General features: G+C 40.2%; 1 protein-coding gene across 16 annotated transcripts in view; it reads right to left on the bottom strand.

Moving 5' to 3' along the window:
- The window catches only part of SLC35F5 (solute carrier family 35 member F5), a 49871-nt gene extending 37568 nt beyond the window's left edge, over nucleotides 1-12303 (bottom strand). For 12 of the 16 annotated variants that reach the window (XR_008557424.1, XR_008557425.1, XM_054723029.1 and 9 more), the window contains exons 1-7: nucleotides 11851-12261; nucleotides 11359-11449; nucleotides 11070-11211; nucleotides 8019-8162; nucleotides 5154-5216; nucleotides 2243-2324; nucleotides 1275-1465 (exon numbers count right to left, since the gene is read on the bottom strand). Coding sequence is in view for 14 of the 16 variants with exons in the window: in XM_054723029.1 (XP_054579004.1) it covers nucleotides 1275-1465; nucleotides 2243-2324; nucleotides 5154-5216; nucleotides 8019-8162; nucleotides 11070-11211; nucleotides 11359-11449; nucleotides 11851-11965 (828 nt within the window). In the remaining 2 variants the exon portion in view is untranslated. Of the gene's footprint in view, nucleotides 1-1274; nucleotides 1466-2242; nucleotides 2325-5153; nucleotides 5217-8018; nucleotides 8163-11069; nucleotides 11212-11358; nucleotides 11450-11850 lie in introns of those variants that run through there. The other 4 variants (XM_008143462.3, XM_054723041.1, XM_054723031.1 and 1 more) reach the window with 3 other exon arrangements.
- Between the last annotated feature and the right edge of the window lie 453 nt (nucleotides 12304-12756).

The following is a 12756-nucleotide window of genomic DNA, read 5'->3' as shown; positions in this document are numbered from 1 at the left end:
ATATAAAGCACTCATACAACTCAACACCAAACAAACAATCCAATAATAAAATGGGCAGAGGACATAAACAGACACCTCTCCCAAGAAGACATTCAAAAGTCTAACAGATATATGAAAAGATGTTCAACTTCACTAGCTATGGAGGAAATGCAAACCAAAACTATAATAAGATACTACCTCACACCTTTTAAAATGCTTATCATCAACAAGACAGGTAATAACAAGTATTGGTGACAGAAGACGATTTGACTGTGGATGGTGGGCACACAATGCAATATGCAGGTCATGTAGCATAGAAATGTACACTTGAAACCACTATGATCTTATTAACTAACTAGAGGCCCAGTGCATGAATTCGTGCACAGGTGGGGTCCCTCAGCCTGGCCAGCAATTGGGGCTGATCTGGGCCGTCTTGCCCAGTCCCAATCCAGGCGATCGGGGCTGGCCGGCTGGGAGGGACTGTGGGAGGTTGGTCCACCGCGGGAGGTTGGCTGTGGGAGCACACTGACCACCAGAGGGCAGCTCCTATGTTGAGCATCTTCTCTGTGGTGGTCAGGGCATGTCATAGCAACTGGTCTACTAATCGTTCCATCATTCAGTTGTAAGGGTCACTTAGGCTTTTATATATATAGATGTCATCCCAATAAATTTGACCATATTTACATGAATTTAATATAAAATTGTTGAACCATTTAAAGAGATCAATATATACAGTAAACTCTTAGATGGATATTTACTAGCCCATATACATAGCATAGTGTAAAATAACTCTATTCATTATTCTGACCATGAGGTAATGGCAATTCTGAATATATGAATAGTTATAGTGTTAAAGTATTAAATTCTTTGAGATGTGACAAGCATTTAAGTTCAATCCTCTAATTCCCCAATGATGCCAGATAGCAGAGTTTAAAGCCATGATTAAGCAACCTAAAAGTTTTACACTTCAATAGTATAGTTGGTATGTATACTGTCTTAACCTTTTGCACTCGGATGTCGAGTGTGACTCGACATGGTTAGCATAGGTAGCAGCTCGTATGTTGAACTGTATTGAATGTATCAATAATTTGAAATATAAAAAATTCCAAATAAATAAGTTTGTATGAAAAGAAACTCCAGTTTTTTATTCTACTGCCGCGCTTTATAAAATCTGGGGTATTTAAAAAATTAAATCCCGAGTAGAATAAAGGAATTGAGAAAAAAGCAAGCGAGTTCAAAGGGTTAAAATTCAAGGTCCAAACATATAATAAGAGTATAATAAAGAGAAGACCTACCACAAAGCAAAAAAAAAAGCTAATTTTTGCTACTTGAGTTGCAGTAAGTTTCCCAACAGTTTTGAGTAAGGATTCTTGTTCTTTCACAGTTGGATATGACATGCGAGACAACTTAGCTTCCAATGCATGGCTTGATGGAAGCTGTCGAATCTCCATGATATTACTGAACCTTACACGAGACTTTTTGGGAGCTTGAAAGAAAAAGTATAGTACAAATCATTAAACGTTTCTCCTCACATCCAACTAAAGTCACATTTTAATTTACTAATAAATGCATATTATTTAATCCATCTATGATCAGACTTGAACAGTCAAAGAAAAACCAGTTATATCATTACCTGAGGCAGCTTTGCTCATTCAAAAAAGTTAACAGAAAAAATGTTTATATCTATAAAAATGTTTTAAAGGCTCAAGGTACGACCAATATTCAAACAAGATTTCTGCAACTGTATATACAGTATACACAACTGCCTAGTTCAGGATTATAGTATGATTATTATTTTAGCATTTATAGTAAAACTTTTGATTTTTCCTCATAGATAATCAACTTATGAGAATTAGTTTCCATTCAAGAATACAGAATATTCCTCTATGTCCATTCATTGCAAAAGAACATTATGGATAAATACAGCCTTATGTTGAAGCTGGCATTCTTTACTAAATTCACAGAACCAGCAAAATTCCTATAATGGGCTATCAAGTTTTTTGATGGCATAGTTGAAGATAATACTGTTCATCAAGAAAAAAAGTATATATATAAAGCACAGATATTTCTGGTATTTGGAAATTATTTCTAGTTGAATTAATAAAAACTCCAGTCATACTTCTGGAAGACTACAGGCCAAGCCAATACCACGTGAACAGGACAACTGCCAAGTGATCTCAAAAATCACTAAGTTTTGGAATGGCTTGAATGAAACTAAGATTTCCACCCATATCTAAGATATGAAATTCTAAGTTTTGCTTACTTTTTTCAGTATCAATATTTGTGTTCTCAGGTTTTTCACTGGGAAGATCATGAAATTTCACAGGAACATACAAAGGTTCACTCTGGAACATACCAGAAACAGAAACAAATATAAACAAACATGTAATAGCTGATACAGTGGATAAAATTTAAGTGGATGGTTTGTAGGCACAGATACCACTCAAAACATAGCTGTTCACCACCATGTTTTTACAGCATAATTTTCCCAAAATGCATTTTCAAGACTTAAAGGAGAAACTCAAACAATGCACATAGGTACAATGACAGAAAAGAACCAGTTTCAAGTTTGTAAGTGTAATAATACCGCATTGGTACCTTATGATATTTAACATTTAAATGTCATAAAAGCAGACCCATCTCTCAATTAACAGATTACCTCCCATTCCTTTTCACTCACCCTATATAATAAAGAGGTAATATGCAAATTGACAGTCACAACCTTGCACAAGATGGCCGCCCCCATGTGGTCACAAGATGACCTGCAGAAGAGGGCAGTTGTGGGCAATCAGGAGAGGGCAGTTAGGGGCGACCAGGCCAGCAGGGGAGGGCAGTTGGGGGCAACTGGGCCTACAGGGGAGGGAGGGCAGTTGGGGGGAACCAGGCCTGCAGGGGAGGGCAGTTAGGGCGAGCAGGCCTAGAGGGGAGGGCAGTTAGAGGTGACCAGGCCAACAGGGGAGGGCAGTTAGGGGTGACCGGGCCAGCAGGGGAGGGCAGTTGGGGGCAACCAGACCTGCAGGGGAGAGCAGTTGGGGGTGGGGGGGACCAGGCCAGCAGGGGAGGGCAGTTGAGGGAAGGGAACCAGACCTGCAATTGGGCCGGCAGGGGAGCAGTTAGGCTGTCGATCAGGCTGGCAGGGGAGTGGTTAGGGGGTGATCAGGCTGGCAGGCAGGTGAGCGGTTGGAAGCCAGCAGTCCCGGATTGTGAGAGGGATGTCCTGTGGGATCGGGCCTAAACTGGCAGTCGGACATCCCCTGAGGGGTCCCAGATTGGAAAGGGAGCAGACTGGGCTGAGGGACACCCTCCCCAGTGCACAAATTTCGTGCACCGGGTCTCTAGTTATTTTAATAAATACATGTTGAGTCCCACTATGTCAGGTGCTGTCCTACTTCCTGAGAATATAAGGGTGAATGAAGTGTCCTCAGTGATCATGTAGTCCAAAGGGGAAGGCAGACAGTGAACAGATAATCACCTATATAATATGTATATATATTTGCCAAGTTGTTTTCTCTTATTACTTAAGATTCAACTAAAACCAAAAATTCCTGAAAACTTTTTTAGCATTAATAGATAAGAAAAAAAAAAAAAAAAAAACTTCCTCTTACCAGTTCTTGCTATGTACCAGGTACCAAGTCCAGAGCAGTTAAACATACATTTCTCATTAGCCCTTGCAACAAGTTTATAAAATGGTATTTTAAAAGAATTTTTCTAGAAACTGAGATATAATAACCCCGTGGTAGACAACAGAATTAAGCCAGGTTTGTCTAACATGTTCTAAAGGTCTATATTTTTAAGTGGTTTTAAATTCCTCAATTGTTTTTGCAAATATTGTTCAGATAATCCATATTTAAAAAATAATTCTCCAACCATGCTGTTTCTTAAATTAACATAAAATTGTGGTTTTTTTTATCTTTGATTTCTCTTTTAACTCCTGGTATAGAACTCCACCAACAAAAAATATTCAGTAAATGAAGAGACTATAGAATCTGGAAACAGATGTAGACTCTTGTTACACTGAACTTTTCATTACAGCATTTGACCTAGAATGATTTTGACCTATCGATCTTAAAGATAATAGCAAAAATTAGTAGAAGAGTAGCTAGAAGAGTAGGCTGCCATCTTAGCTCTGCTTTCTACACTGAAAGAGACAACTGATAATACTCTGTTGATGCTTATGATCCCAGAGAAATGAGATGACATTTTCCCTAAGCTTCATAAACACTTCACAGCACCTGGTAACCTACCCTGAATACAAATGTAGTTTTAGAAGCTGAACAAACAAAAAACCAAGCTAATGCATATAAATTTGTATTAAATTTTAGAGCAACTTTAAAATTCTTCTCAGACAAAATGCCACATTTTGAACAATACATTAAAAAAAGTTTTAGTGATGGTCTAAATCAATATTTTAATATATTATCTCTCCAATGAGATTATAAATGCTTAATATAAGTAAATGCATTACTTTACCTGCTTACTATCTGTCTCCTTCTCCTTCCCAAACTTATGTCTCACTACTAGAATGTAAACTATATTTCCAGAGTCAAAAATAAGTGCTTAATACAGATTAAGCACTCTTTAAAAATTTATGGGAAAAATGAAAAATCTGCTTATAGATTCTCAGTGTCAAGCAAATACATGTGTTTCTAAGTGATAATAATCCTATATAATAAAAGGCTAATATGCAAATTGACCGAATGGCAGAACGAACGGTTGCTATGATGCGCACTGACCACCAGGGGGGCAGATGCTCAATGCAGGAGCTTCCCCCTGCTCCCCTTGGGGAACAGGCCTAAGCCGTCAGTCGGATATCCCCCAAGGGCTCCCGGGCTGAGGGGACCCCCCCCCCCCGAGTGCACAAATTTCATGCACCGGGCCTCTAGTATAATAATAAATACGAAGTGACAAAGCTTTTAAGAAACAAAGGACAAAGGGCTGCCCATCACTATTTTCACTCCTTAACTATTTCCCTCCCTCTCTCTCCCCTGTAGTAGTTGAATTGCTTATTTTTTGGCTCCAGGTATTCCTAAAGAAAGAGAGTACCAAGCTAAAATAATCATGGAGGGCACCCAATATTTATATATATTCTAATGTAGCTTTGATAACATATTCAGTTCTTCCCACTATTGCTCACCTCCATCTGCTCCATTCCTGACAAGAAAAGAAACACTTACCAAAGAGCTATTCATAGTTGTATCTGTTGTGCAAGCAGCAAAATAACCTTCAGCATCTGCAAACTACAGATAACAGGACAAAAAATTCAATTAAACTGGTGATAATGTAGGACTAGTGTCAGCAACAGCTTAAAAGAATAGAATAAAAAATCCAGAGTAGATCTATAAGAATATAACTATTATGAATAATGCCAAGTATTCAACCATGCAAGGTTGGTATTATCTTCATTTTAAAGAAACTGAGACTGAGACATTTTATCTAAATAACAGAGTTAGGATTAAACCCAAGTTAGTCTAACTCCAAAATGTATGCTCCTTTCACAATACTATTATAATATTTCAGATTAGCAGGGCAAGGAAAGAGTGAGTGGTTAGTGAAAAAGACAAATAACATCTTCGTATTATCATGGTAACAGTATTAATCAAGAACTCCCTAAATGGATCTCAGGGGCTGGCCCATGCTCTGAGAACCACGGTGCTAGTGGAGTATAAGCATGCTTTTATTCATACCCACAGCTACCCTATCATTATCCTTGCTTAGTCTCTAGAGGTTAAATAACTTGCCCAAGGTCACACAATCATCAGTGACAGAACAAGATTCAAACACATAACCCATGCTATTATGAATGCTTGTATATCAATAAGAAAAAGTCAATGTTGCCGAAACCGGTTTGGCTCAGTGGATAGAGCGTAGGACTGTGGACTGAAGGGTCCCAGGTTCGATTCTGGTCAAGGGCATGTACCTTGGTTGCGGGCACATCCCCAGTAGGGGGTGTGCAGGAGGCAGCTGATCGATGTTTCTCTCTCATAGATGTTTCTAACTATCCCTCTCCCTTCCTCTCTGTAAAAAATCAATAAAATATATTAAAAAAAGAAAAAGAAAAAGTCAATGTAGATATATAGACAACTGACAAAAGAATTCTATTGTGCAAAAAATATATGAAAGAGTAACCCAAACCATGCATATTAAATAAGATGCCACTGATCACTTATCAAGTTGGCAAATGTTAGGGTTTTGGTAAGAATTCAATCTCATATACTGCTAACAGAGATATAAGTTAGGTATAACTATAAGATTAAACTTATTTCTGCTATAAATAATTTTAAGTATTATTACATAAATATATAGCTATAAAAAGTATCAAATATTTATAGTGGCCTTAGAATGGTGAGATTGTGAACAGACTATTCTTGTTTTTCTTGTTACTATAATTTGTCTTCAACAATGAACATTTATCACTACTAAATTTAAAAAAATCCTTAATATTAAAAAATGTTCTAATAATACTAAATTACATAGAAAGTTGTTCATGATAAGTTATAAAACAGGACATAACAGTAAATTTCACTTTTGAAAAAATGAAACAAATGCACACATGAAAAAAACACTGCAGGATATATGCCAAAAAACTGTCAATGGTTATTCCTTGAATGGTAGAATTTATTATTTTTTGTCTATATTTTCTAAATTTTTGACAATGTACATGTATTCATATACATATAACATTCCTACATGTAATACTAAAACATATATACATTTCTATGTCTATATATTCCTCTTAAAAATAATATACACACACACACATATTTTTCATAAGTTAAATATTTATGCACATATAAGTTTATACTTCCAGGCTTTACCTCAAAAAGTTACTGAAAAGCCCCTGACAAAAATCAAATGACTGCATTTCTCAAGAATGTACTCATTAGATAAGATATAATAGTATTTTAACCTACACAAAAAAATAGTACACAAAAGAATAGGAGTGACAGAGACAGAAAGTAAAACAGTACTTACCAGGGAAGGAAGGGAGGAGGGACATGGGAGTTGTTTAACAGACACAGTGTTTCTGTTTGGAATGATGAAAAAGTTCTGGAGTGGATAGTGGTGATGTTTGCACAGCAAAATACTTACTGCCACTGAACTATATACTTTTCAAAATGTTTCAAATTGCCCTAGCTGGTTTGGCTCAATGGATAGAGTGTCAGCCTGCAGACTGAAGGCTCCCAGGTTCGATTCCAGTAAAGGGCGCATGCTCAGGTTGCAGGCTCGATCACCAGTAAGGGGAATGCAGGAGGCAGCCAATCAATGATTCTTTCTCATATCTGATATTTCTATGTCTCTCTCCCCCTCCCTTACTCTCTGAAATCAATAAAAATATATTTTTAAATAAAATAAAAATGTTTCAAATAGGAACTTTTGTTATATATATTGCCCACAAAAAAAGGGGAAAAGAAAAAAAATGGTTAAAATGATAAATTTGATGTTATGCATATTTTACCACAATTTTAAAAAGAAAAGGGGAGAATAAAAAAGGATTGAGACAGTTTTATATTCTTCATTCAGTTTCTATTTCTATGAATCAGCATGCTCTATTACATCATTGAAAGAACATAATTTGATTAGCCAAACATCTGAAACATGCCCTGAAATATGCTATTTTCATTTAAACAAATAAACCTTGAATAATTTTGCTTTTAAATCAACATTATAACCAATTAGATGATAATCATCCAGTCTACAAAAGATCAGAGATCCATATATTATTCTTCTTCCTTACTTTCATCCTCATCTCCACATTAAATGATTTAGGCTAGTTCAAAAATGTTTAACAACTCAGAGGATGTCATGAGATAAAGAAAAGAGGATGATTATATACCTTTGATTTCTCACAAGGTATTCTGATACAAAGGTGATTAAAAGAATACATTTTAAGTTTTGGACAAAAGTAAGTCTTTCTTATAATATGCTATGTTCACTCACTTAACTGAACAACTTAAAATTGGACTTCAAGAAACTAATACATCTTTAAACTTTGAAAAACTATATCTGTCTCCAACAAACATTTAAAATTGAAAACTTACAAAAGCGGCATGCTTTCCTCGAAATCCTCTTGTACACTGTTGTCTCCATGGCTTCCAAATAATAAAACCCAAAAGGTACAGAACAAACATCGATGTTTTTGCAAAGGTGCTGAAGAATGGTTTATTGTACTGAGTAAAAACATACTAGAGAGAAAAAAGTTACATAAACTATGAGATGACTTTAAACCTAATTACTTATCTCCAATAAAATAAAGCCATTACATTATTTTTATTTTTATTTTTTTTATTTTTTTATTATTATTTTTTTTTCATTTCTTTATTGATTAAGGTGTCTATTTTTAACTCTAAAAGTTCATTTGGAAAGAAAAACTCTAAAGGGATTATAAAAATGTTTTAGATTCATTTCTGAATATTATATTTGCCTCCAAAAAAAAAAGGGTAATATACCTAAACAAAGCACTAACAACTTGCAAAAACAAGTTCTGTTCAACATTCACCGAAAACCTACTATGCAATAGTATTTATGCTAGAAGCTAAGGAAAAATAAGACAGACTTTCCTGAAAGGGGAGTACACATCATAATGTGCTAAAAAACATGACGGGGGTATGGAGGGTACCATGGGAGTAGTAGCAAAGGGAGACAGGCCATTTTAAAGGTTATGGAAGTTTCCTAAAAGAAACTATTCTTGCGCTGCCTGAACAGTTAACCCAAAGTAACAGGCAATGAAATAGAATGGTGTATGAAGAAAACTGAATGAAATTTAAAGTTATTAGGAAATTATACAAAATATGTAATCTTTGTTTAAATTGGAAATATCAGTATGAACTCATGATGTTTTCTTTCCTAAAATAAAGTTTTAGTTACCTGCCCTGAAAGACCCAGAAAAAATGACAACCCTGGAGAAATGGGCACCTCTACAATCCAGATAGTGATCTGAACCATGGGTTATTGAAGAAATGACTACATCCAGGTATAGGGCAGGAAATGTACCAGAGGAGCTTGGGGTGTCTTGTGCCAGAAAGCAGCCAGGATGTTAAAGATTAAAGAGATCATGTTAAAAGGGTATTAGAGACAATATGAAGGGGCTCCCAGTGGTCAAAGATAGGAAACTTAAGTGTCAAAAGAAATAAGTACAACTTTTTGAAACATCAAGTTTCAAACAAAAGTCCATGAATGTATGATACTCAAAAAACCCTCAATGGTTACTACTGGAAGTTGTTAGGCAACATTATTCTAAAATAGATAAAGGAAAAGAATCAAGATTTATCCAACATTTTTTCTAAAAACCATGTTTCAGGATAACCAAACAGTAGTTGTGAAAAGTCTTCCTTAAAGAATTCCAGCTAGTAAACGCAGAAGGAATGACCCTTAGAAAAATCGCCATTTTACCACTTCTAATGAAATACTCTATCTGGGCAATAATCATAAGGATATTCAACTATTACTTACAGGTTGATAAGGAACTTTATAGTTCTCATACTGGCATTACCCATGGTAAGACTTGCAGCCCATTATGTGCCTCACATTGTGATATGAAAGGAAGTACCCAGTACCACCAAGGTATTTTTTCCTAAATACTGAAACTGAATCAAATCAAGACTGTACACCAATCTACCATTTTATAGGAAACTAGAGGCCCAGTGCATGGATTCGTGCACCTGTGGGGTCCCTCAGCCTGGCCTGCGGGGATGGGGCTGAAACCAGCTCTCCAACAACCCTGAAGGGCCCCGGACTGCGAGAGGGCACAGGCCAGTGCATGATCGGGGCTGGGGAGGGACCATGGGAGGGCTCCAGGGCAAGTCCGGCCCATCTCGCCCAGTCCCGATTGGCCGGACCCCAGCAGCAAGCTAACCTACAGGTTGGAGCGTCTGCTCCCTGGTGGTCAGTGCACGTCATAGCGATTGGTTGAACAGTCGAACAGTTGGACATTCAGCATATTAGGCTTTTATTATATAGGATAAAAAAGAGGAGCAAGTTAAATGATACCCTAAGGAAGCAATCGGTCAAATCCAGAATGTGTTATGGACTAAATGCTTGGGTCCCCCCAAAATTCATGTTAAAATCCTAACTAACCTCCACTATAGTGATATTAGCAGGTGGGGCCTGTGGGTAGAGCCCTGATGAATGAGATTAGTTCCACATAAAAAAGAAGCTAAAGAGCTCTGCCTTGTGAAGACACAGTGAGAAAACTGCCACCTAAGAATTAGGAAGCAGCTCCACACCAGGCAGAATCTGCCTGCATCACTAACCAAACAGAATAAAGTAACTGCACAAGTAGAGAGAAAAACTAGCTTGTGAATTCAAAATACCATGATACTGCCAATAGGTCATCAATAAAATTAAAAAAAGTACAGCCATAGCTGGTTTGGCTCCTGGATAGAGCATCCATCGGCCTATAGACTGGAGGGTCCTGGGTTGGATTCCAATCAAGGGCACATGCCCAGGTTGCAGGCTCGATCCCCAGTAGGGGGCATGCGGGAGGCAGCTAATCAATGATTCTCTCTCATCAGTGATGTATCTATCTCTCCCTCTCCCTTCCTCTCTAAAATCAATAAAAATATATTTTTATAAAATTTAACTAAAGGCAATCACTGTACTTTATAGTAGTAATGTTTGAATCAGCAGATAAATGTACATGCAACCATCAGGCATGTGCACAACAATGAACTGTACATTACAACTCTGATCACTTTCACTCATTTGTCCAAAAGCATTCTTACATTCTACTAAATGGTGACAAATGTTTTTGCATCCTAGATGGCTGTTCCCCTAAAAATAGCATTTACAGAGAAAGAAAATGAACTTAGAAACACACACACACACACACACACCTTCAAATATTAAATATGCATATACTCGCTTTCTAAATAACCCCTAAAAGATACAAGAAACTTGCATGAAACAACGAAGAGTATCCTTTCAATTTCAACCTCACCCTAATTCAATATCAAAGGAAACATAAATAATTCAACAATATTCAAAACACTGCTTTCAGTAAGCAGGAGAGAGAGTAAGGACTGGAGACAGGACAGACGAAGAGGGATGCTGTTATTATAATGGAGCATCATTCCAGGACAAGCACTACATACCGAAGTGAGTTCTGAGGACGCGACCCATATCACATCCACAAGCAGGAGAATAACAATCCCAAGAGCCATGCGCCTGCGCTGAGTGAAACCACTGCTCTGAGCGTTCATTCGGTTCATGATAAATACACACACCATTTGCAGTCTGTTTAGAAAAGAGAGAGGATTCTTTAAAAAATAATAATAATAATAACCACATAAAAATGAGGAAATGAGTAAGACAGAAACATCGGACATGTGTTCCAATCCTGAGTTTGATTGTCGCACAGTCATTAAAAGGTGCTTGATTTACCTTACTTTCAAGGCCTTTCTGAGATCTTCAAGAGCAATGCCTGCAAACCTGGCGGATCTGAGTCTGAACGGAGGTGAAGAACTCAACGCACCTAATGGGGGGTGAAGAGCTTAGAGTGAGATTCCTCACATCTTTTGCACCCGTCTCTAAAATGAACGCAAGTGAAAGAAAATACCACAGTGTGTTAAGCATAATTGACACTCCTCTCTAAACTTCAAATTATAATCAGAGAAGCACATTACACGGCACAGAAAAAAAATAAAAAAGCAATATTCCACACACCGCACACAGGACAGCAGCGAACTCCTGGACAAGAGCGCTCTGAACCGCACACACACAGAGCCCGGTCCCCCCGCTCCAGGGGAGCCCGCCCCCGGGACGAGGTCTCCCCACGCGCGGTTTCTAAGCGTCTTTGCTGCCCCGAGCAGGAGCGGGGTTCGGGCGAACGGAGTCATTTGTTGTGGGTCTTGGGGCGCGTTTCCGGGAACTCACGTGGTCCAGGGAAAGGACCCTCCACCGCCCTGTCACTGTCTGTAGAAACGTGAGACCGCCACGGCAATCCACACGAGCAGAGAGGAAACAGCTGTTTCGGGGAACCCTCCTCCATTTGGGAGGAACAAGTGTGGAGCCAGGGACGCCTCCCCGGAGCGTCCACGTCCCGAGGCGGCGGCGCGCGGGCAGCTTCCTCGGCAGCCGGAGTCGCGCCCGTCGCCCGCCCGCCAGCCTCCCCGTCAGGCCGCCCGGCAGACCGTTACCGGCGCTTCGGCCGCCGCCCGGGGCCCGGTTCGTGGGGCTGTGGGTGGGTGCGCGGGCCCAGTTTGGGCCCTGCCTGCCTACCTGGCCTTCCTGCCCAACGGAGGCGTCGTGGCGGCACCATGAGCGGACCGGCCCGGCCCCGCCGCCGCCCAGCGCCACGGCCACGGCCTCGGACTCACACAGCGGTCGCGGCGCCCGGCATTGCGCCGCGCCGGAGGCCCAGCCCCTGAAGCCGCGGTGCCCCTCGGAGCGAGGCTGCCGACGCCACCCAGCTCCACGGGGCCCGGGAGGGCGGGGAGCGGCGAGGCGAGGGGACCACGCAGGCAGCGATGGCCGCGGAGCCCGGAGCTGGACCCGGTGCCGACCCCACCCCCAGCCGGTCGGTCCCTCGCGGCCCCGCCCCCGCCCCACGGCCTCGGCGCGTGATTACGTCACGGCGAGGCGGCGGCGGACCAGGGGGTGTGTCCCGGGTGATTCGCGGCGCTGAGCCGGGCACTGCCGGGCGCGGGGCGCTGCCGGGCGCGTAGACGCGGTGATGACGCCCACGAGCAGCGGAGTTAGGGTAGGAAGACAGGGTGCGGGGAGGAGCGGAGTTAGGAGACAGGGTGCGGGGAGGAGCGGAGTTAGGAAGACAGGGTGCGG

This window comes from Eptesicus fuscus, chromosome 11 (assembly GCF_027574615.1).
Source record: "Eptesicus fuscus isolate TK198812 chromosome 11, DD_ASM_mEF_20220401, whole genome shotgun sequence".
In the NCBI taxonomy this organism is placed as follows: domain Eukaryota; kingdom Metazoa; phylum Chordata; class Mammalia; order Chiroptera; family Vespertilionidae; genus Eptesicus; species Eptesicus fuscus.
Note: the sequence above shows the minus strand (reverse complement) of the source record. Positions and strands in the feature narration are given on the sequence as shown.